The sequence below is a fragment of the Lethenteron reissneri genome, chromosome 24 (assembly GCF_015708825.2).
Source record: "Lethenteron reissneri isolate LAM-NWPU_2019-01 chromosome 24, ASM1570882v1, whole genome shotgun sequence".
Taxonomy (NCBI): domain Eukaryota; kingdom Metazoa; phylum Chordata; class Hyperoartia; order Petromyzontiformes; family Petromyzontidae; genus Lethenteron; species Lethenteron reissneri.
In genome coordinates this window covers 9,780,425-9,806,252 of record NC_083802.1, presented here as the reverse complement: position 1 = coordinate 9,806,252, position 25,828 = coordinate 9,780,425, and the positions used below count along the sequence as shown (strand labels likewise).

The window sequence follows — 25,828 nt, the reverse complement described above, 5'->3', positions numbered from 1 at the left end:
ATGGCTCACAGGGCTATACCTAATAAATGAACTTGAAACTTGAAACTTGAACGTGACAACCCTTACTAGTTGGCTGTGTCGGGTGGTGGTAGTGGATTTAACGACGCATTTATATTTACGCCAACCCAACAAGCCTGTAGCATGAATATTGCTCGCGAAAGCCCTCCGTGTGACACGGGTCTATAACAAGGTAAGGGCACTGATAAAGGGTTAACAGGTATGAATCATTTGTGACAACCCGGTCACTTCTAAAATAAAATATCAATATAGCTTAGTGGATACTTACCTGGTTTAAAAAAAGCGTTTTAACAGAAGTTCAGCGGCGGTGGTGAACAATTAATTAACGATACAAAAAAAGAACAACGAACGTGCTGCGTTACCTTGACAAAGATGGCGCAGGCGACAGCCGCGTGCCCCCAACAACCTCCCTTACAAACATGGCCGCCGCGGGCGAGGGGGGGGTTGGGCGGGGGGGGCGGTGACGTCCCCAGGTAAAAAAAAGAAGTTCCGCCTCGCGACGGCGGCGGCGTTGAAAGTTTCCGGGTGTTTTGAGTTCCGGCTTCGTCGGCGTTGAGCTGCGGCGGTGTCGGTGAGGGGCACGAGGGGGGAGACCCCGTCTTGGTGGCGGCTACAAGTGCGACCCGCGCGCGTTCGATGTTCCACTGAAGTCGTCCTCGTGTCGTTTCGAAGTCTTAGTTTAGTTTGCTGCTGCTGCTGCTGCTGCTCTTGTTGGTGGTGGCGTGCCACGTCCAACTTCGCCGGCCATGTCCACGTCGGCCATCTACATCTTGGACTTGAAGGGCCAGGTGAGCGGTCCGCCTGGTGGCGTCGGGGTTGTTGTGGTTGTTGTTGAGGTGGTTGTTGTTGTTGCTGTGGTGGTTGTTGTTGTGGTTGCTGTGGTTGTTGTTGTGGTTGTTGTTGTTGCTGTGGTGGTTGTGGTGGTTGTTGTTGTGGTTGTTGTTGCTGTGGTGGTTGTGGTGGTTGTTGTTGTTGTTGTGGTTGTTGTGGTTGTTGCTGCTGGGGTTTAATGTGGGGAGCGGTGGAGTCCGCCGCGCTACGAACCTGTGCGAGCCGCCAACACCGGCGATAGCGATTATCTTCAACCCGGTACCTGCGACTCGCCTCCCTTAGGTCGACTCGGCCTCAAATGAGACAGCCGGTGCGGTGTGTTGTAGACATCGGTGGCGCGTGGTTGCTGTCCCACCCAGCCCCTCGTGTGCTACAGTGAGACAGCCCTCGTAGGTGCCGCTACTCGCCTACAGCACCTGCCCCAACACTCTGTACATGTGTGTGTGTACATGTGTGTGTGATCATACAGCGTAGTGCTTACAGCACCTGCCCCAACACTCTGTACATGTGTGTGTACATGTGTGTGTACATGTGTGTGTGTGTGATCATACAGCGTGGTGCTTACTGCCCCAACACTCTGTACATGTGTGTGTACATGTGTGTGTGTGTGATCATACAGCGTAGTGCTTACAGCCCCTGCCCCAACACTCTGTACATGTGTGTGTACATGTGTGTGTGTACATGTGTGTGTGTGTGATCATACAGCCTGGTGCTTACAGCCCCTGCCCCAAGAGTCTGTTACAGGCTATAGGGGAGATCTATGGGAGTGTGGCTCCTCGTGGTACACGTGTGTGTGTGTGTGTGATCATACAGCGTAGTGCTTCGTGCACTGCCCTGCGAGCTCAGTCGGTAGAGTTCAGTTCCTGACCTTCCTCCCTCTAGTTCGACTCGGCCTTAAAACGAGTACCCGGTGCGGGGATACAAAGGCGGCCGGTGCATGGTTGTGGTTACTGCCCCCCCCCCCCGCCGCCCTACCCCGTGGTGTGCCAACAAGTGCCGGCCTTTCATAGGCGGTCACATCACTTGACGCCCACAGGCTTGTGTGTGTGTGTAGGGGGGCTTGTGTGTGTGTGTGTTAGGGGGGGCCTGTGTGTGTGTGTGTAGGGGGGCTTGTGTCTGTGTGTAGGGGGCTTGTGTGTGTGTGTAGGGGGGCTTGTGTCTGTGTGTAGGGGGCTTGTGTGTGTGTGTAGGGGGGCTTGTGTCTGTGTGTGTAGGGGGAGTTGTGTGTGTGTGTAGGGGGCCTGTGTGTGTGTGTGTGTAGGGGGTGTGTGTGTGTGTAGGGGGAGTTGTGTCTGTGTGTGTGTAGGGGGCTTGTGTGTGTGTGTGTAGGGGGCTTGTCTGTGTGTGTGTAGGGGGGCTTGTGTCTGTGTGTAGGGGGGCTTGTGTGTAGGGGGGCTTGTGTCTGTGTGTACGGGGGCTTGTGTGTCTGTGTGTGTGTAGGGGGGTTTGTGTGTGTGTAGGGGGGCTTGTGTGTGTGTGTATGTAGGGGGGCTTGTGTCTGTGTGTGTGTAGGGGGGCTTGTGTGTCTGTGTGTGTGGGGGGGGGTTTGTGTGTCTGTGTGTGTGGGGGGGGGGGTTTGTGTGTCTGTGTGTAGGGGGGGTGGGGAGGTTTCATCGCCGCCTCGGCAGCCGCAGGTGAATTCCGCCTACGGGAGCCGCGACGAGGAAATGAACGCTGCCGTCAACGACGCCGACGCGTCAGTCGATATCTACCGGACGCTGTGTACTTGTTCTGGTTTACTGGATACGTAATCTCGTCTTGTATTTATATCTGATCATGAAGAGCCAGAACCAACCGCGCAGAAGATTCTCTCCGCTGGGTTTTTTTGATCTCCCACGGAGCTCGTGGGCCTCCAACCCTTAAAGACGCCGTCCGCACAAACCCCATGGCTGGCGGACGTGGATACGCGGTGCACAAATGGAAAATAAATGTTAAAAAAGCTCTCCAGTAGTTTGTGGTGATTGTGTGCGGACTGGTCATCCAGAACAGAGACCGTGCAACAACGAAAACGCCGCAATGCCCCCCCCCCCCCCGCGATTCACGAAGGAGACATCATCACGGCGATAGTGTGTCAAACCCATACGGTTTATACCCCGTATTCTTGTTGTACAGGGAAATTGAGTTTTCAGGTCCATACGGCGTACAGCCGTTTCAATACGGGCAAACAAAATTGTGTGTTTGTTTGTGTTTCTCCCTTGTGATGGGACATTGTAGGATGAACGTTGAGATTTTTTATAGGGGTCACGGGGTGACCGATAATGTCTGAATTGATCCGTAATAAGGTAGGGCAATGATAAGGGTTTGACAGGTATGCGGTACACTCCGCTGCTCCTGACGCGGTTGTCTGGGCCTGACCACCCGAATGTGAAAATGTAGTCGTTCCTCTGCATCTACATCAGCCGTAACTAAAGAACAATAAGTGGCGTACGGTCGATATGTACGGATACTGTACTGTGTATCCATCCGTCGTAATTAATTGGCTCGGAGTCAGGCTAAGGTTCAATTGAGGTTCTCGAGGTACTTGAGTTAAACTATGGCTTATATAGCGTTATTCGGAGTTTATAGACTTCAGACTAAGGCGCCCCTTTTATGCTCGTAAAGCCACAGACTAAAGGCTCCGTCAGGTTTGACGGATCATTGAGCCAAACTAAGGCTCCACCATGATTTAACGGGCTAGACAGACACACACTTAAGGCTCATAGAACCAACCTAAGGCTTCCCTAGGTCTCATAGAGCCAGACCAATAACTCCCTCGTATTCAAAGAGCCACTGGGAGACTCGAAGAGCCAGACTAAGGCTCCAATTCGGTTCAGTGTCAATGGCTTACAGGCTTGTTTGGTTTTCACCGCTGATGTCCCGAGGCTCGTAGAGGCACATTTGCGGCTCTTGCGGCTCCCAGAGGGTTCAACGTGTGTCGTATGACCTTGTGAGCGTGAATGCCAAAGAGGCGGTGCTGGTGAATTATTTCCTCTTGTTGAACGCGCGGGTTACTCATTGGGGCACACGGCGCGTGGTGCGCGGTTGCAAAAACACGCACGTGCTTTATTTAACCAGGTGAGAGCCGCCCCCCGAGATGATCCATTAGGGTTCGGCCGGGTGATGTTGATGTTCGTGTCAGTGGGGTTGATGGCCGCTGATGGCAGTGACGGCGGACATGACCCCTAAACCCGCTTAGTTCACGTTTATTTTGTTGAAACGGTTGAGAATTCGAGGCGAAGATAGTCTCACTTGTAAGAGCAACCGTGGTCACTCTAGTTTCATTTAACCTGGGCACTGCCCCCTACCCTACTCTCCAGCCAAAATGTCCAATTAGCACGGTTGGCTACGTACGGTGCGAAAGAAGTTGAACATACATATATCTGAAGTGACGCAATTAATCAGTGAGCAACAGCACTGTCGTTGATGAAGGAGCAAACGTCTTTCCCCGTGTCTGTCTCTCCATGTTTGTCGCCTTGTCTCTGTACTTGTCTTCTGTCTCGGTGTCTCGCGTGGTCTGTATCTTCCCATATCGCCATTTCACACGTAATCCCACCCCTGTCCACTTCTGATGGGTTGACACCTCTAAAATGATTTGATAGCTACACCTCTGGATTATGGATATGATGGAAAATGTGGACGTGGCGACGCACATCGACAAAGAGATGCACAAGGAGAAAATTGAGACATGGGGAGGAGGGAATAATGGGGAGGAAAAGGAAAACACGAAGGGGGCGAAGCGAGCCGTGGTTGCAGTTGGGCATTGAAAGGAGACACGTTGAGAAGGGAGACGTGAAGGGACATACAATGGTAAGGAAGACACAAGAAGAATTGGGAAATGGGTCGAAGGGAGGCATTGATGAAGTGTACTTGATAGAGTTGCTATTGGTAATAATGGTGTTGATAATGGCAATGTTACTTTGTTTTATGGTGGTTTCGATGGTGTTGTCAATGATGTTGGTGATCGTAATGATTATGGTGACGATATTGGTGTCAATGGTGATGCTGACGTTGATGATTGTGACGGTGTCGATGTTTCAGGTTCTGTTGAGTCGTAATTACCGCGGAGACGTGGATCTGTCTTCGGGAGATGCGTTCCTGTCTCTGCTCCACGAGCGCGAGGAGAATTCCATCTCGAGCCCCGTGCTGCAGCACGGAGATACGCGTCTCCTGTGGATCAAGCACAAGAACATCTACCGTATCCCGAGACTCCGGAACACAACACAGCTACATTCCACACGGGCAGGAGGGCAAGGGAGACATGGGGAGAAGGAAGATGCTGATAGAAGGGAGACACGAGAAGGGAAACACAGGGAAAAAACACTAGAAGGTATACATGAAGAGACACGAAGGAGAGAAGGGAGAGACAGGGACACGCGCATATAAAGCAGAAGAAAAGTAACATGACACACAGGGAGGGGAAGGGAGACACGGGGTGAAAGGAGATATCGGGTGGGGAAAGCAGATACAGAAAGCAGCAGGGAGACACAGGGAGGGCAAAACACACACAGGTGAAGGGAGACACGGGAATGGTATGGAAGACATGGGGAGGAGTAGGGAGACGTGGGTTGGGGGAGAGACAGTGAAAAGGGAGACAGACACATTGAGACAAGGTGAGATATAATCATGTTTCTTGACAACTCATCGCATCAGTCGTCTCTGCTACGAAAAAAAATGCAAACGCGGCGCTGGTGTTTGCGTTCCTCTACAAGATCGTGGAGGTGAGGGCCTTGCGTTGGCGACATGTAAAACGCCAGGGAAACGACCATGCGCTGCTCGTGTCTGGAGAGTTCCAGTTTGACGTACATTTCAGATAGGGGTATTAGTGTAAACAAAAAGTGGCTTTTTACTTGGGTGTGTTGTCAATATTTTAGGACTGTGATATGGATAGAAATAATGTACTCTCCTTTCTTTATTTGGGAGAAATGCTCATAAAATACTGTAGTGTCAGACATACTCACACGAACTGACATTAATCTGAATTGGGATGGAGACGGTGCATTCAGTTTTGTGTATGTATTCAACTATTGACTTTTTCCATAAATCCATGTTTTCTATACCTATATATGATCACCTTAAAGAGGATACCCCATTTGTATTTAGGATATTTTTAAATATTTTTTAATATTTTGCTTCCCTGCTGCACCCTGTACCTCTTCACCTCTCCATGTCTTCTTTCTCATGATTGTTTCTCCTGTTTCCGCGTGTCCCCTTTTACGTGTTTTCCTTTCCTGCCCGTCTCCCTGTATCTCCTTTCTATTTCATGGTTCTCCCTTCTCATCCCCATGTCTCCCTTTTCGTAATGTCTCCTTTATCCCTATCTCTCCCTTCTCTCTGCCGTGGCTCCCCATGCTTTTCTGTGTTTCCCCTTGCAGGTGTTCACTGAGTACTTCAAGGAGCTGGAAGAGGAGAGCATAAGGGACAACTTTGTGATCGTCTACGAGCTCCTGGACGAGATCATGGACTTTGGATATCCCCAGACGACAGAGAGTCGCGTCCTGCAAGAGTGAGAGCCACAGGGATGCATGGAGAGGAGGGAGACACACGAGAGAAGCACAAGGAAAACAGGGAGGCAGAGGGAGATACAGGGAGGCACAGGGAGACATGGGGAGGGAGAGATAAAGAACAGCAGAAGGGAGACGGGGAGGCATATACAGGGTGCATGGAGAGGAATAAGACAATGAGAACATGCAGAAAGCTGAAATTAGACAAGGTGAAAAGATGAGATCCACAAGGAGATTGGAGGGAGACATGAGGGGAAGAAGACACTCATTAATAGATTAACATTCCAATTGAGGGCCACAGAATTTGCACAAATTAATTGTTGACGCCAGTTCTGGCTGCTTTCCCCACTTGTCTGTGGTTTCCCACACCACTGAATCAAAACAGCACATTACGAATTTGTAACTTTAACGTTTCAAGAAGAGAGACGTGGGGAGAAGAGAAACACAGGGAGGATAAAAACAAGAAGGGGAAACGTGGTCAGGATAAGGTGGATTTGTGGAAATTTGATTGGCTGCCCATGATGTCTGCTCATTCTGTCACCCGATTGGTGTAGATACATCACCCAGGAGGGGCACAAGCTGGAGGTGGGGGCACCTCGCCCCCCAGCAACCGTAACCAATGCGGTGTCGTGGCGCTCCGAAGGTATCAAGTACCGCAAGAACGAGGTTTTCATGGATGTCATCGAGTCCGTCAACCTCCTGGTGAGAGAGGAGTGGTGATGATGGCAGTGATGGTGTGGTGGAAATTATTTTAGGTATTGTGGCAGTGGTGGTGTTCGGGTTTAGTGGTGGTGAAATTATTTCTGGTGTTGGTAGTAGTAGTGATGGTGTGGTGCAAGTGTTTGTGGTGGTTGTAGTAAGTGGTGGGATTATTCATGGTTATTATGGTAGTGATGCTTTTGAAGATGGTGATGCAGCTGCGTGTTTGTATTTACAGGTGAGCGCAACAGGCTCGGTGCTGCGGAGTGAGATTGTGGGGACAGTGAAGATGAGGGTCATTCTCTCCGGAATGCCGGAGTTGAGACTCGGATTGAATGACAAGGTCCTGTTTGAGCAGACGGGACGTAAGTGAAGAGATCATTATCATTTTGGTCATCCTTGACATATAATAATCAATAGCAGCACCATCACAAACAATGTTCAGTCTTTCCTCCAATTCTCCTTTTCTCCATGTCTCTTCTCAGGTCTTCCTTCACCCCATGTCTCTTCACTACTTCAAGTATTTGTTCTCCCTTTGTCTCCTTTTGTCTCTCGGTGTCTCCATTCCCCTTTTATTTTATAGGCACTTCCATATGTCTCTGTGTCCATGTATCTCCCAGGAGACAAGAGTAAGGGAGTGGAGCTGGAGGATGTGAAGTTCCATCAGTGTGTGCGCCTCTCTCGCTTCGACAACGATCGAACCATCTCATTCATCCCCCCAGATGGGGAGTTTGAGCTCATGAGCTACCGTCTGTACACACACGTAAGTCACAGGGACACACAAGCATGGAGATACAGGAACATGGGAAGGTGTGTATGAGACAGGGGCATGTGTATGCAGTAATATTGGGATACATGAGGACATGGTGACACGCACAAAGGCCATGAGACACTGCAAAGGCAGGTGCGGCGAGGAAAATGTGTGTGTAGGTATGTGTAGGCTGGACACATTCTCATCAGTGAGCTCCTGTGGCAGGCAAGGCTGCGTTAGCTGGGTTATGTAGCCCGCATACCCAGCCACCGCATGCCCAAGCAGCTTCTGTTTGGCCGAATAGAGAGGACTAAACGGGCACGACATGGGCTGGAGAAGAGATGGATTGATGCGGTACAGGAGGATGTGTAGCTGATTTGACTTGCCGACGACTAGTACCAGCGGTGTCAAGATCAGTCTAGATGGAGGAGGCTCATGAAGGACGCTACTGAACAGTTGGAGGCACATCGCCCTCCAGCAACAACAGAGGGCAGAGGAGCCACACTCACAACGAGTGGAGCGCCTAAAATGCAGCAAGTTGGCACTTGTAGGGGGGGTACAGATGGCGGTGCATCTACCACCAGTTATCTCAGCGAACCCATGGCACCCGGGTCTGTCTCGAGACCTGTCTACTTCGTGGCCTCAAAGTGCACCCTGCTGGCACAGGTGCTGTGGTGACGTCACTTTCACTTAGTGGTGAATGGCGGGTATTGGGATGTGTGTGTATAGTATTCAAGAAAATCTCTAAGAACTCATTACAATTGTCATCAATGCTACCTTATAACAGTAAAATATAGGCTGATATTTTTGGGAAATGGCTCTTCTTGAAGAGCAGAGAGGGAGGGTAGAAATATTGATTTGAGACTTTACACTGACAAAGTTGACGTGAAGTTTTAATTTGACATAAGCAGGTTTCTCTAAGTAAACAATGATTATAATGAACAAACCCATAAGAATGTATGAACTGATTTAAACTAACATACTTTCTTGTGATTGTATAACCGCATTAGAGGAAGCCACTAATCGGTGGGTATAGGTTTCAAGGTCTTGAGTTAAAATTCGTTTGTGTCACGTCATCAGCTGTAGATCATTGGAATTTTACGAGGTGTGCTCAAAACCGGTATTTCCTGCAGTTACGTAAGCTTTCAGTCGTTGCACTTTCTCAAGTGGAAGGCATTCAGAATGTTTACATTTACAGTATTTGTTCTTAGCTTGAATGAAGAAAAACTGTCAATTTAAAACTGCATTGGTTACGAATATACATATTATAAAGTATAAAATTTCGACAGTGTTTATTGCCATCAACTATCAGGCAGTCAGTCTTTTTACTCGGTGCTCTTTAAGGGCCATTTCCTGAAATATCAGCCTGGTAAACTGTACCTTTGTTGTAAGGCAGTGTAAAACAATGCGTATTCATAATGGCAAACGTGATTATTTTTTTACATTGGGATTTGTGCATCTCTGCCGACTAGTCCATGCTTTGGTTAATTTTAGACTTATCACAAGTTTGGGCGCAGCAGCAACATATCCCACAAGTGAGACATTTCATTTACGGCATAGGGATCGTAGTCATTGGCCTGGAAATGTCATCACTGTCGCAATTGGCTTAGTTGTACAGAACACATGAAGAGGAGGGAATGGGTACATTTTTCTGGATATAGCAAATTTTCTCAAACCGACCCTAAGTGCAATGCATGCAAATGAGTATTTTTCATGTGGCTAGTGCCACGGGGTTGTGGATTGAGCCATGTTAATCAAGTTTATTAAAGTTTGAAAGGGCCGGATGTATTTGTAAATTATATGCACGTGTGCATGTGTATACACTTGTGGTGTTTACATGCTCATGTGCGTACACGTTTACGTGCATACAAATGTCTATCAATTGTGTGTGTACACGTGTTTGTTCAGGTTTGGGGAGCGATAGTGTAGCGGTTAGCGCGCTGCGCTATGCACCCTGGCGGCCCGGGTTCGATTTCCGTTCATGGCGAACACCAGTGCCGATTATCTGAACCGGTCCTGGGCCTCCCCTAGGTCAACTCGGCCTCAAATGAGTACCTGGTGCGATGTGCAAGCATCGCCACTGGGGAGACAAAGGCGGTCGGGCGTGGTGCTGGCCACCCACCCCCTCGTGGATGGTGGTCGCTAACAGCACTTGCCCCAACAGTCTGTTAAGGCTATACGGGGGATCTTTGTTTTGTGTTCACAGGTGAAGCCCTTAATTTGGATCGAATCGGTCATTGAAAAGTTTTCTCACAGCAGAGTGGAGATCATGGTCAAGGTGAGAAATTGAGCATCTACCATTATTTAACCGTTTGAGAGCCCACCGAGATCTATGATGACTTCATCAGGAGAGCCCATTGAAATCCATTTGGTTGTAACTGACAATTTATTTACCCATTTGAGAGCCTATTGAGGTTCATTGTCATTTGATCAATGATTTTTATAAATCTCAATAGGCTTCCTTCTCTGATTAAAATTGGAAGCGAGTCCATCGAGATTCCAGAAGGTTATTGAGTCTAGTCCCCGGAATAGATTAATCATGTGAGAAACCATTAAGCACCATTCTCTTATTATGCGTATTTAATAAGGTAAGATCCCACTGAAAATAATACTTCGAGTTGTCATTTGCCAAATCAGGTGAAATTTAAGATAAACTTAATCTGTACAGTGGTACCTCTGTATACGTCGTTAATTTGTTCCAGAAGGTAGGACTTATACCGAAAATGACGTATACCAAACAAAGTTTTCCATAAAAAATAAAGGGAAAGGAAATAATCCATTCCAGAGTATAAGAAATTATATTTTATATGGCATGTTATACATTAATGGGGTTGTATAAAATAATTTAGACACTACTTATTACTAAAATGCATACATAAATTAAAATAAATGCATAAATAAAAATTGAAATAAATTGTAACATCACTTTACCTTGTTGAGAGGAGTTGATAGTCTACGAGGATAGTGCTGAGGAAGGGGAGTCGTGAACGGGGGTATACGTGCGTACGCGGTGACTCATCCCAACCCATACAAGTTCTAGCAAGTACGTTGTATCCCAAGCAAGACGTCGTATCCCAATAAAAAATTATCGTTAAAACACGACGTATACCAAATTCGACGTATTCCAAAGCGGTCATATACCGAGGTATGACTATAATTGGCCTTTGTTTTCAACGGTTTTACTTGACTCCTGTGTCGTGGTGACATCTTGTAATCTACATTTCGTCCACTTCCTGTTGTCCAATCAATCCCTAATTCTGCACACGTACTCAGATCCGGTGACAATGCATGCCTGTATTAAAATCGGCAACAAATAATAAATTAATTGCCCCCTTTCAAGCAATAAAAAAAATCATGGACGGCATATTCATTATATATTTTGTGTAGGTGAAAAACGCCACGGTCCCTAAACTGTGGAATTGGCTCACACAAAAAGCAGGCTGGTGTGTCTCTTGTAATCAAGGTGTCGTCCACTTCCCGTTGTCCAATCGAGTTATTTCCCTTTTAGTGCACTTTAAAATAAATCCGTTTTTAAAAAACGTTTGAAAGGAGTTTATTAAAATCCAGGCCTCAAACCCTGGGCATCAAGGGTACCGGTTTAGCATTTCTGACATGCCATAATGAACCCCCTGAAACAGACCCAGAAATTAAAATGTTGCTGGCTTGTGTGTGCATATGTGGGGAATGGTAGTATAGCAGTTTGCCCAGTGGTTTGAACCTGGCAACGCAAGTTCGATTTCTGTTCACGACCAACACCAGTGATGATAATGTAATGGGTTCAAAGTAGGCGCACACACACAACTTCTTGGGAGGCAACACTATTTAACACAACGGCAACTCTTAACATCGGGTGGCGACCCACCAACCTTTCATCGCTAACACACACCATCACTCGCTAACACTGACTGATACGACTAGCGTGGCAAAACCAAAAAAACTACGGGTTGGCCAAGCTTACTTAAAGCCTGACTCTTCTTCACGAGGCATCTTCAGCCCGGACACGAGCAGCCTCGAACCCCGGTGCGGAGGCCGCTTATATGCGCCTCGGCGTGTCTGGGCCACACCCCGGCCACGCCCACCTTTCGAGAACTCTCGAGAAGGCTCCTCTCCTGTCTGCGTGGCCTCCAAGGTGCCCCCGGCCCCCACCTTGATCCGGTCACGTGTCCAGCCGGGTTCACCCACTGCCACGGCCTCACACAACCCCTGCGGCACTGACCCACGGCCTTCAGATCCCCCGACCAGCCGTGACATCATTCCCACATCCAGACGTGATGACGTAGTGTGTGGACCTGCGTGGTAGTGACGCTCCCCCGTATAGTGACGTCACGCGTGAACCAGTTCTGCACCTCCCCAAGGTTTACTCAGCCTCAAGAGTACCTGGAGAGGTGTAAACACCTTCACTTGGGAGACAAAGGCAACTGGGCATGGTGCTAGCTACCCCCACCCCCTCTTGTGCCAGCCTTCATATGGGATAATGAACAGCACTTGCCCAACAGTCTGAGGCGAAACAGGATACGTGTCTATCGGTGTGCGTTGCATTTTCCTTTTAGGCCAAAAGCCAATTCAAGCATCGTTCCACGGCAAACAACGTAGAGGTTCGAATCCCGGTTCCCAGCGATGCCGATTCGCCCAAGTTCAAGAGCAGCAGTGGAAGCGCCAAATGGGTTCCTGAAGAAAGTGTCATTGTGTGGACAATCAAGTCATTCCCGGTATGGCCATATCCCCTCCCACTTCTCCCCACGTCTTCGACTGAACTTACAATTCTGCTGATTCCTTTCACTCCATGCATATTTTTCCTACATCTCCCTTCAGATCCACATCGCTTAATAATCGTCCCAAGTTTATCGCTTCTGGCACTTTTCTTCCTGCCTTTCCTCAGATTTCTTCCCATGTATCCTGCCGGCCCCATGTTTCTTCTTCCCGTCTCATATCTAACCTTATTCTACCCTTGTCTGGCAGGGCGGTAAGGAGTTTTTGTTAAGAGCTCACTTTGGCTTGCCGAGTGTGGAGGCAGAGGAGCTGGAAGGGAGACCTCCAGTAACCGTCAAGTTTGAGATTCCTTATTTCACTGTGTCCGGAATTCAGGTGACTCACTCACGCACCATCTCATTCAACCCACCCATTGACTCAATTCCTCTCACCCACACACTTTCACCGATCCAGTCCTTAACTACTCTCATTTACTCACTGACTCGCCCCCTCACTCAGTGTTTCCCCATGTCTCAGGTTCGTTATCTGAAGATCATTGAGAAGAGTGGTTACCAGGCTCTGCCTTGGGTGCGTTACATCACGCAGAGCGGAGGTGAGATGATGATCACCATCATAAGCCGTATCATCATTCTTTTTTACCTACCTGACTTTACCGAAAAAACCAGAGTATCATCCTTGTTAACACGGATTTTTACACGCTTTCATTTAACTCGCTGTCTGTTGTTGTTGTATCCTCAAATCTTGTCACTCAATTTTAACCCACTTCCCAATGTGGTATCGACTGCAAACTTGACACACTTATGCCATACTGATGACAATACTATATTCTATCATAAAAATATATATTTTTAAACATTCTATTTTATATGTAATGTTTCGGCTTGGGTCCAATTGTCCACGGCCAACTGACGTTGGCTGTAATTGGTCACGGTCCCTTAAGATGTTCTGTTCATATTGTTTGTTAAGGTTGCACCCGACTTAAGAGCCGCATGGCTATACCTAATAAATGAAACCTGAAACGTTATGGCAAGCTTCGGGGCCACTTCCTGGAGTTGTGGCGTTCTTCCATTACTAGTACATTTCATAAAAGCGTGTTTAAAAAAAAAAGTTTTTTTAAACTTATCTTTTTTCTTGCAGATTATCAACTGAGGACTCATTAATCTGAAGATGTTTTAAATCCAACTACTGAATCTCCACTTGCATGCAACATACACGCACACACATTTAACACTTATACATATTCGTCTCCCCATACTGAGGCTTTACACACATCAGGTAGTCATTTAAAGCTGAATCGACCAGTTTTTATGTCACTCACTGTTAGCTATCACTAGGAATCAAACTCAGGTTTGTGAAGCGGTGTCATGACCACCACTGCTAACTACACAGTTGCATTTATGCACTTAAACATTCCTTTACAAGTTAATGCACAAGTACAATAACATATCAACATCTAAACTCATGTACGTATAAACTGTATGCAAATGCATAAACTTTAACGAATAGAAACCAGCAAATCCTAGATGCCTTATGTTTTTTTTAGATATCCTAAAGAGGCTACAGGCAATCAAATGATCGCTCATGAAATATTATACAAGCTTCAGGATTTGTATTACTCGTACTTGTACGTGTTGGCTGTTTTTGACAGCCATTATGAACCACTTTGGAGACAATCAGAACCAGGGCTCAAACACAGGTCAGCTGTGGCTCGCCGTCTCGGACGCTTGGGCCATTATTAACTTGAGAGGTAACCTTGGGCTCAACTTTACACCCAGGACCTTGGTGGTTCTGGCCAAGTATATATGACATGGTCGTTATGAACCTCTTGAAAGGGTGAGACAAGAAACAGAACCTAAACAAGGCCTCAGCAATTTAAATACAGGCTTAGGTTTTTGAATGGAATGTATTTTAAAAATAGGGTAGTGTTGAGTATTTTCCAGATGTCTTTAACTGTTTTTTGGGATATTTTCCATGAGTTTTATTTTATATATATAAAAAATTAGCGGTGTTTGAAAATCATGTGGTGATGTTGGTGATTGGAAACTCAGAAGAATGTTTAATTTACTTGTACATTCCAACTGATAATGCAGGCTGTAAGACTATTGTAAAGTTTTAAGAATCAATAAACATGCATCTGTATTAAATTTTGCGGACGTGAATTAATGTTGTGTATTCGGCAGTGTATAGTCCAATATTTCATAACGGGTATTATAGGCTGCAGAATCACATGGCAGGCAGATGGCAATGCAGCAAAATCCCATATCTGTTTCTTGGCTTCACTCACCTGCACTGACAAGCATGGTGAAGGCAAAACATTTGCGATGACCTAAACAGCATTAGGGGAGGCCCTCATTCCATCAGTGGAATGGCAAAAGGCTGTGCATGTACAGTCACAGTAGTTTACAGGAAATACAAATGTTAAAACAGTATAACATTGCATAGTATTCTTCTCCCCCTCCTGCACAATGGTGCATACTGAATTAATTTGCGACATGTTTGCAAAATCAGCATTCTACATAAGTTCCATAAGGGGTTAGAGGTCATGTCTTATCCATAACCTTTAGTATTTTCACCGCGTTGACCCTTTATACAAATGGCCACAGCCCACTGCATTGCAAGCTACATATTTAATTTACCCCCTTACCACCAGAGCCTATTTCGGTGCTAACAAATCCACGTCCAATACTGATTAGGTAAAATGTATTAATACATTAAATAAGATGTGTTAAATGTAGACAAAGCAAATTATAAGAACATTAGCATTAAATACTGTTTGAGGGTATGTTATGAATAGAAATAAAAATCACGTTATGCTCGTCATGCATGCATCAAATAGTTTGGTGGTGATGGTGGCGAATGTGGAATAGTTGATGGTAGTGACGATGGTTCTGGGCAGTGATGTTGAAAGTTATTATTGTTGTGATTAAAAATAAATAGTTTTAGAATAGTTCAAGTCTTATCTACACTTATCTTACAAGCAACATTGACAAAATGGGCCCTCGATATTGACATGAAATGCCATTCCTCGAGTTTACGAGTGTCATTTTGCCAATTACATTTAACATTACTAGAAAATGTAAACTAACTTTTTTTCTTAATTAAATTGTCTATGCAATGAGGAATATTCATGCCAGATTGAACAAAAACTCACCCAAAACACCCAACATCATGCACTTAATTTATTCAGCATTCTCAATAACGTTCAGACAAACAATTCAAACTTAAATTAGACATTAACCTGAAATAACTCGTCAACTTATCTTCCAAACTCCTCGCACACCAAAGTCGGTGTGTAGATATTCATTTAAGACAGTCGGCCTAAATATGGCCCTCAACTTTGTCATTAATTTGTTTGCTGTTGGTCTGGTGTGTGAGGATGGCTCTCACTGTGTAGGAGTTGAGAATGCAGCTAGCCTTCAAGGCAGAAATTATGTTTAGACGGTGGTGGACGGAGACAGGTGAACAAAGGGGATATCCTCCACGGACGAGTCCTAACAGAGAAACAAAATGACTCATTAGTTGACCACTCGGTCAACCACTGACACACCAAGTCAATCCATTTCGTCAACCACTCACTCACCTACTCAATCTAAATTTCGATTTAAAGCTTTCGTGACTGCAGGGATTCATCTTCTTGGTTCTTTCGGTAAAGTCACGTAGAAGGGAGGTAATAAAATAATAAAAAAAAATATATAATAAAATAATTCTCACGACGTTTCGGCCATGACGCAAGCAGCCGTCCTCAGGTGTTGCGTTGTGGCCGAAACGTCGTGAGAATTATTTTATTATGTTTTATTTTTATTATTTTATTACTTCCCTTCTACGTGACTTTACCGAAAGAACCAAGAAGACTACTCAATCTACTTACCCACCTAGTCCGCTCCATTCACCTAAGCCAGACACGCCCATGTAGTCATAATTCACCTCGTCCACCTAGTGAACCACTCATCCAATCAACTACTTACCCTCCCACTCAACAAATCACCCCCGAGTCTACAACTCACCCACCCAATCATTCACAAACTCACTTTTACCCAAGCATTTACTCACCCAATCCCTCATGCACACTCACCCAGTCAACTCATTCTCAGGGTGCTTTGGAAGCAGTAGATGCGAGTCTTGTGGTTGGGTTTTCAAGGCTTATGGTGGTAGTAGTGGAGATGGTTTCAATTGTATTCATGGAGGTTGTAATGTTAGTTCAGTGTTTCCCAAACTTTAGTGAGTCACATCACCCTCAGCATATTAAACTATTTTCCATCATGCAAATTACATGCTGAGAAAATATGGTTTAGTTCAAGTTGTGGTTTACGCTGTGGTGATTGATGTACGTGTGGCTTATATTGTTACTGATAGTGTTGGCTGTGGCAATGATTGTCGTCATCTGTGTTGATCTGATTGTAGTGTTGCCGTTTGCAACGATATTTTGTTGTATATTTAGCGGTTGTTGGAGTACTTGTGTTTAATCTGACCGTGTTTTGTGTTGTGGTTTATATGGTTGTTGTGGTACTTTTGGTTTTTAGTATGGTATCTGTGATTGAAGCTTGTGGTCAGTATTGTGATGTATGTGTTTGTTCTAGTGCTGTAATTTGTGGCTGCACAAATCACAGCAGTTGTGTGCTTGTTATGGTTCATGTGGTTGTGTTGTAGTTTGTATTGCACTTGTTGCCTGCGCTTCTCTGTGCTGCTGGTTCCGTGCTGTTCTTGGAATGAGGAAGAAGCGATGGTAGCGGTGTCGCTGGAAAAATCCACGCCGCGTGACCACCACCACCACTACAGCCAGCACCACCACCACGAGCAGGCAGAGAGGGAGCACGAGCAGAGGACCTGGCACCATGCGGCCTCAAGCAAAACCACATCAATACAAACATTAGAATTAAACACAGGGCTCCACCCCAGCTCCTCAGTGGTGCTGGCTCAAAATCTCAAAGCACGGCCATTTACTTTGCAGCCGTAGTCAACCAAACGCAGGGTTGGCTCCGATATTATTGCACCTCCAGTGCATGCATGTTGTATGACATGTATGTGATTCTACCGGTATATGAATGTTATACTATAAAGTGGATCATGTATATGTATGTATACATTAACTTCTTTAGCACCGTACGTACCCATAGTATTGGATGCTTTATAGTACTGCATAGATAGTCATTACAGTGCATTAGCGTGCTTATTCCAGACAATTCCTCAATCACCAGTTACTGACCACTGACAGACACGTACCACTTGCACAAACTCTCTACAGCCACTCACCAATAACTGACAAATGAAATGTCTGTCTTTATTACAGGCCACCCTCCATCAGAGGTCGTAATCGGGTACCCGATACCCGTACCCTACCCGATACCCGTACCCGGCCGGGTACGGGTACCCGTTTGCGACCCTGGTGCGGCCGGGTACGGGTACGGGTAGGCCGTGAGTCACTGGTGAGTAACCGTTTGTCACTCATTTCCCAACGTCTTGTCTCTTCTCACAATTCAAGTTCCTAGAATCAACCCACCCGCGCCTGCAACATGGCTTCATCCCAGAGGTCGCAATCGGGTACTCGTACCCGTACCCTACCCGATACCCGGCCGGGTACGGGTAGCCGGGTATCGGGTAGGGTACCCATTTGCGACCCTGGTGCGGCCGGGTACGGGTAAGGAATCAAAACCCGTTTGCGACCTCTGCCCTCTATGATTTTTTACAGGAAGTACAATAATACATTTTAACCAGCAGGCAGTGCATCACTAATTGCGATTACCAGGTGATGGGTTTTAACCTAGGTCAAAGGTTGTACATAGGTCAAACACAATCCCATATGTTTCTCATGAACGAAATTATCTTTCACTGGACCATTCATGACAACAATTTCTCAAGTAAATGCTGTGACACACACATAGCGCTGCTTATATATAGACAAGTGCACGTGTATATATCAAAACGCTACTGCCGAGCACAAACAGAAGTTGTTTTTCTCTTGTGTTTTGACTGCCGGGCTGTCGTTTGCACAACCTATGCAGTCTTCATCAGGGGTTCTTAGGTTCCTACCCAGTATACTGCCATTGTAAAGGTAATGGTGGCCAACCACAGGAAGTTGCACATAAGATGCGATTAGTCAAACCTTCCAGTCGTCTGTGGCAGGCTAATTACCGGTCTGACCCCAACATAACATCAGTCAAAGAAAACGGAGAGGCACATAAAACAAACCGTCATCACAAGTGTGTGTGTACAAATGCTCGACTGTTATAATTTTGGGAAAAGAAGAGTTCATCCTAGACTTACCTCTCAATGATGCTTTGCTATTGCCAATCAGGTTACTTGACAGGGTGGTGAATGGAGGTGGCTGAGAGTGATTGGAGGCAACTGACGGAGGCTGGGAGGAACTGGAGGTGATTGGAGGCTCTGGGCTGGATGGGGTGAGCATACGATGGGAGACACGGGAGTCTGTGGTACGACAGGAAGAGGTGCATTAATATATAATTTATACCAACATATAAACACGCACTTATACAATCGCATATGCACATACTTATACAAACATACATACTGAAATATGCATATTTGCACTCACCCACAAACTCAAGTCATTCACCAGCTTTTCACCCACCCACCCAACTTCACACCCACCCCAGTCACTGGACCCACCGGCCAAACAGCGAAACACATTCACCACCTTTCTCACCCACCTACTCGCCCACTAACTGGCCCATCCACTCATTTCCACATTCACTCACACACCAAAATAGCTGAACACAAATCACCAGTCAAACCTGGTGAAATAGAAGTAAAAAATTATATTACATTTCAGTAGTTTTAATATATAATTAATGTCACAAAGGCGCATTCAGAGTTTACACACAGGCACAGCATTCAGGCAATTTACTCCTTGGGGCAAAACACCAGCCTCCCTCTCTGCTCTGATGTGACCAGGGTTGTGTGTCAAGAGTATCCAAGCCAGTAACATGGAAATTCCGAGTTCAAGCCCTGTGATGGGTGTCTGTTTGTGGGGATGGGTTCATAATCACCCATTTAATAAGCATTTTACTGGCACAACTTGGGATCCTGGGTTCAAATACCTATTTCAGCCACCAATGAATAAACCGGATTCCCAAGTGAAGCGAATTGATGGTCTTGACCCAGACACCAATGACGACAACACAGCAGCATTTAACAGGTCACATTCTGGTGATGAGCCGAAGTAAAACTGGTTTAGAGTTTGCCTGATTAAACAAATACTGCTGGAAAATATTGTTCCCGAAGGCACAAACTCATGAACCTAAAGGTTGTTTACTTTGTATGTGGGGAAACATACTTGTATATCTATTATTTTATTAATATCTATACATCTAGTGGCATCCTCACAACTGACGGTTGATGCCTATGTTCGATGCTTGGTATCGTTCGCCATCTTCAGCGTCTCGCATGGCAAGTCCCGTCAAAATGGCTCTGTCCAATCTTGACTTAAAGCTTTCGTCGCGTAGATAAGTTGAACCTATCCACGTGACTTTACCGAAAGACCCAAGAATATGGCTCATTGTCCCATAAACTGGGTTCATAATGGCCGTTTCCTTCCTCTTAACCTAGATATTACGTCGCAGAATAACAAGCTGTCCACATGTCACGTACATACCACCTTCGTTCTTGACTTCTCGGTAATTATAAATCTTGTTAGATTTGGTTTTCGACAAATTGGAAAAGTTCCAGTATATAAAGTGGTTTCACATGCGATGAACATGACGAGCGGGCCATTCAAAACCTGCTGTGCATCTGGTTTGGATAAGAGGCAATTGAAATGGGGTCTGGGGCAACTTCCAGGATTCTTCCCTGGCACGATGTAATGCCGCTAATCATGAGTTCCAAATTACATTTTCTTCATCCCGTGACAACAGATGCCCATACCAGCACAAGTCAAATTCAATCTGGAGAAAGTAATATTTAATTGAAGTCCTTGTGTTGGAGCACAATTTTGGAAAGTAACAATGCATTACTCTAACCAGAGTACCAAAGATTGGCAAGTAACAGTAAGACCATATAATTAAATTTGCCAAGACACCCCAACCCAGGGCTTGAACCCTGCACTCACTGGGGCTGGCTCAATGCCTAAGACAGCCACTGTGAGGTGGACATGTCCATTATAAACATGGCTATTGTCAACCAAGGCTCAAACCAAGGAACAGCAATCTTGGCTCCATGTCTACAATGCCACTATGAAACCAACCTGGCAGTTTGAACAGAAAATGGGCATTATGAACCTTACAGGGCTATTATAAATCTGGCATAGCCATGAATTACAATGTCATTATACATCAGATATGGTATTGTGAAGCTGACACCAATCATGAACTGAACAAGGCCATTATGAACCCATGAGACAGCACTTGGATCCTAGGCATGAAACCCATGCGGTCAAGTGTCTAAAATGGCCAAATTCTATCTACTGACATTGAAATTACGAATGCATGATGCACCAGACCTTGGTTATGACACCAACATATGCATTCTTAATTAATTTATATGTATATTATGAACCCACAGGGGCTGCACTCACCAAAGGCGACAGTAGGATGAGGCTCCCACCATGGCAGGAAAGTTTGGGTTGGAGTCCAGGATGCACGGCCACTGCCGCTGTTCCCACTGCTGTAGCTTGTGGTCACGTCTCCACTGCTGCTTTTGCCAACGGTGCTGCTGTCCACACTGCTGTAGCGACTGGTGGTGGTGTCTCCAATGCCGTCTTTATGGTTTAAGCTGCTGCTGCCTCTGCTATTGCTGCTCTCTTCACTGCTTTCTCTGCTGCTGCTATCTCCACTGTCAATAACGCTGCTGCTGTAGCCAGTGTCTCCACCACTAGAGCTACTGCTGCTGTATCCACCACTGTTACCACCTCCACTGCTGCTATCACTGGTGCTGGAAATAATGCTATCACTGCTAATGCTATCACTTGTGCTACTGATATCACTGGTGCTGGTGACAATGCTATCACTTGCGCTAATGCTATCACTGCTGATGCTATCACTTGTGCTGGTGGGAATTCCATCGCTGCTGATGCTACTATTACTCATGCTGGTGGGGAATCTATCACTGGTGCTGCTATCGCTGCTGTCTTCACTGTTCCCATCATTGCCGCTGCTCCCAATACGGATGCTACTTCTGCTGTCTTCCTCAGTGCTATCGCTGATCCTGCCAATGCCAAGTTCGCCATAACTGTTCATAATGCTGCTGATGCTGGTGATGCCGCCATCACTACCACTATTACCGATGATGCTGGCGATGCTTCCTGTATTGCCATCACTGCTGCTGCTATAAATACTGGTATCACTGTTGCTGCTGCCACTGGTGCTGCTCCTGATAGTGTGACTATCACTGTCGCTACTGCTATTATTGCTACCATTATCACTATTACTATCGCTATTGCTTTCACTACCATTTTGTTTTGCGCTATCACTCAGTCTCCTGGCTTCTCTATTTATATTACCTCTATTGATATCACTATTGATGGCTCCATCGGTTTCATTATTACCACTATTACCCACGCTGATATTACTGGTGCTTTGTCTATTGATATTTCTACTCCCATTTCCATCACTGCTATCACTACTCACGTCTCTATTGATATCACCGAGTCCCCTATTAACATCTTCACGGATATCTCTGCTGATGCCAGCCGTTGGCAGTGTGTGTGGATTCACAATGGCGGCCCTCTCTTCCCCATTGGGCCCCCACGATCTTCCATTGCCCATTAGCCACTGGACACCAATCCCTCGGGAAGGCTGCAAGTCCCACTCAGAATTCTTGATGGAAGATTCCGAAACCCCAAGACCTGGGGAGGAAACTCCCAAGGCCGGTGGAGAATGTGGGACATCCAAACTGGAAATTATTGCACTTGGTTGCGAATTTGTTTTTCTAAAATCTGGTTGAGAAGTTGCTGCATGGGGTCGAGAATTTGGAGAACCCAGATGAGGATTTGTGATATCTGATTGGGAATGCGATGATTCTGGTTTGAAATTTCTCAAATCGTGTTGGGAATTTGAAGATTCGAGTGGAGAACTTTTCAACTCTGGTTGGGAATTTGATATGCCTGGATGGAAATGTACTAAAGGTGGTTGTGAATTTGGGATATCCATCTGGGAATAATTGACATTTTGTTGGGAATTTCTTAAATCAGACTCAATCTTTCCAAAATGAAGCTGTGAATTTGATGGGTCTGTTTGGGAATAATTTAAATTGAGGTAGGAAACCCTGACTCCTGGCTGGGAATCCCTTGAATCTGGCTGGGAATCCCTTGAATCTGGCTGGGAATCCCTTGAATCTGGCTGGGAATCCCTTGAATCTGGCTGGGAATCCCTTGAATCTGGCTGGGAATCCCTTGAATCTGGCTGGGAATCCTTTGAATCTGGCTGGGAATCCCTTGAAACTGGCTGGGAATCCCTTGAATCTGGCTGGGAATCCCTTGAATCTGGCTGGGAATCCCTTGAATCTGGCTGGGAATCCCTTGAAACTGGCTGGGAATCCTTTGAATCTGGCTGGGAATCCCTTGAATCTGGCTGGGAATCCCTTGAATCTGGCTGGGAATCCCTTGAATCTGGCTGGGAATCCCTTGAATCTGGCTGGGAATCCCTTGAATCTGGATGGGAATCCTTTGAATCTGGCTGGGAATCCCTTGAATCTGGCTGGGAATCCCTTGAATCTGGCTGGGAATCCCTTGAATCTGGCTGGGAATTCCTTGAATCTGGCTGGGAATGTTGAGAATGGGAATGCACAGGTAATCCGTCCGGGGAAGCGAAAAAATCGAGAGTTATAGACACACTACCCGTCGTCACGGAAACTGCAGATGGGTGATGGAGCGTAATATCAGTATGCGTGCCAGTGTGTTGGTTTGTGATTTCAGTTTGTGTGTTTGGATGTTGATGTGTAGTTTCGTTCAGATGCTGGTCGGAGCTATTGGCATCTATATTTGTGAGTTGTGGTGTGATGGTAGAGTTTGTGTCAGAATTAAGGTGTTGATTTGAGATTGTAGTTTGTGTATTAGGGTGCAGAGGTGTGACAGTGCCATGTGTATCCATGAGTTGCGGGGTAATAGGGTGTATGTTAGGGTGTTGTATGATGGTAGTGTGTGCATGTGAGATGGTATCCTGGGTTTCAGGCTGTAGGGGTGCCAGAGTACCATGTGTGATAGTAAGTTGTGGTGTAATAGGATGTGTGTTCGGTTGTTGGTGTATAATAGTAGTACGTGTGTTTGGATTAGTGTGTTTCTGTGCATTAGTGAGTTGAGGTGTGATGGTAGATTTTGTGTTGCTGCGCATGAGAGTGTTAGGATTGTGTGGCATAATTGGTCCGGTATTATGTTGTTGGCTTATTATGGTAATGTACGTGTTTGGTTTAGTGTTTTGGTGTGTGTTAGCAAATCTAGATGAAGGGGTAAATTGAAAGTTCGGGTTTTGTGGGGAATGGTGTTGTTGTATGATGGTAGTGTGTGCGTAAGTGTGTTGGTGCGCCGAGGTAGCCCGAGTATTCGGGGGTAGCGTTGGCGTGGTAGGGCGGTCACCCACCACAATCACCGCTGCAACACAACAAATCATTGGATAATCATTACTAAACAGTAAACACAAACACACCTAACTTCTGAGCAGTAACCAAGCCAACTAAGCACCCCGTTTAACTTTAAAAGCACAGGACCAAATCAGTCGGGAATGGGTTCGACATCGGAAGCGGAGCAGGTTTGCGCCTGGACAGTGCTTGGATAGCCGAAAACCATTCACATCAGGTTATGAGTGGGATTACAGCCAACAATAAAGCAAAAAATATCCCTCTGTAGTATTGTACATTCATAACTATGCTCCCATGCTTCCCCACCTTTACAAACCCGCACTGACCAAGTACATTCCAAGAGTTGTAATAATTCGGATGTTATGGTTCTGATACGACAGTATCTCTAAGACACTGTTAAGATGCAAATATTTACGGTACTTTTTTTTTTTACTTTGGGTCTTTCGGTAAAGTCACGGAGATGGTTCAAAGAAAATAACAGAAAACTACGACGGTTCGATCACAACACAAGCGGATCGTCGGTCAGGAGGAACGATGGTAGCCAGAAACTCTTTGATCCATCTCCGTGACTTTACAGAAAGACCCAAAGAATATTAATTCCTGCAGCTTTAAGTCAAGATTTACAGTACATCAAAAGAAGTGAAATATAAAATAACAAAAAATCGTCACGGTGTTCCGAGCGCGCTATCAGTAAAACCGAATCGAATCTTGGTTAAAATTGTAATTAATTAAAACCAAAACATAGCATTTCACTCTAAAATCCAATCCTAGAAAGGGGTAAGATATATTCCCGTGGAGAAGTGGTCAAATAACCACGACGACGACGAGCCGCCTATAACCCATCGACTGAAGAAAATCGAATCTCTTATCGATTAAACCTTTCTTTTCAACGTCATCATGAAGGCGGTTAAATTGATTTTTTAAAAGTTTACCCGCTGAACATCTTTCAACATTACGAGTCTAAAGTCGGCAACTGCATTACTCTTGAAACGCAGGTAAAAAAAAAATATTTAAAAGCGACGCGTATTTTTAATGCGATTCTAACTTCGTATTATAAACTTAACTCCTCGTTAGAGCAGTGGGCTGAATTAAAAGGCGCGCAATTAACCATTTTTAATATATAAATTGTCTATCTTTAGTAGCAGACGATTTTACCGTTACACAAATACAACTTAACGTTCACACCAACATGTTTTAGACGCCTTCGTGCAATAATTTCACTTAAACTTTGTTTTAATCCCCCGCCCGCTGTCAACTATTAATTGCACGTTACCGTATCACCATCGTTTGAGGCAAATTTATCGACAGTACTTTTGTAAAAAAAAAAAACATTACAACGGGGCGGGGGTAAAGTTAAAATTATTTCCACAAAACTACGCGACACTTTAAAAACGCGGCAATGTTTAAAAAAAAAATTCCCCCAGATTTAAATGTTTTGTTAAATATAAACTTAAGTCTTGCCTGGCCACAGCGCAGCAGCGAACGCCGCGCACACGAGCGCGAGCCACGCGCCTCCCGCCATCCACGTGACCTGCCCGCAACAAGACACGCCCCCTCCGCCCTGGCTCTGACGTCAACCAACTGGCCACGCCTTTCCTATATATACACACACACACACCTCGATGACGTCATGCTCATGCAAGGGACTGGGGTGTGAGTTGTAAGGTTTGTGACGTCAAACAGCGAGTCCGCCTTGGCAATGACACCATCGCTCCGACTTGGTGAGGACGTCATTGCTCTGACTTGACGATGACGTCATCGCTCCCCCTCCCACGTGCGCGAGAGTTTGTTGCGGTGACGACGCCCAGCGGCCACG

The 25,828-nt window shown here is 45.8% G+C and overlaps 2 protein-coding genes across 2 annotated transcripts; one reads left to right on the top strand and one right to left on the bottom strand.

Annotated features, from left to right (window-relative positions):
* The first annotated feature begins 749 nt into the window (after positions 1–749).
* Positions 750–14,694, top strand: LOC133346554 (AP-1 complex subunit mu-1-like). The gene is made up of 12 exons (XM_061558198.1): positions 750–806; positions 4,867–5,023; positions 5,479–5,546; positions 6,201–6,331; positions 6,884–7,031; positions 7,267–7,393; positions 7,649–7,791; positions 9,986–10,057; positions 12,330–12,488; positions 12,739–12,864; positions 13,006–13,081; positions 13,627–14,694. Exons 1-12 carry the CDS (start codon positions 765–767, stop codon positions 13,647–13,649), a joined length of 1,272 nt encoding a protein of 423 aa, XP_061414182.1. The 5' UTR covers positions 750–764; the 3' UTR covers positions 13,650–14,694.
* Positions 14,695–15,039: 345 nt separating this feature from the next.
* Positions 15,040–25,568, bottom strand: LOC133346553 (dentin sialophosphoprotein-like). The gene is made up of 5 exons (XM_061558196.1): positions 25,474–25,568; positions 21,017–24,025; positions 18,751–18,912; positions 17,156–17,328; positions 15,040–15,980 (listed from the first exon to the last, which is right to left on the bottom strand). Exons 1-5 carry the CDS (start codon positions 25,532–25,534, stop codon positions 15,924–15,926), a joined length of 3,462 nt encoding a protein of 1,153 aa, XP_061414180.1. The 5' UTR covers positions 25,535–25,568; the 3' UTR covers positions 15,040–15,923.
* Between the last annotated feature and the right edge of the window lie 260 nt (positions 25,569–25,828).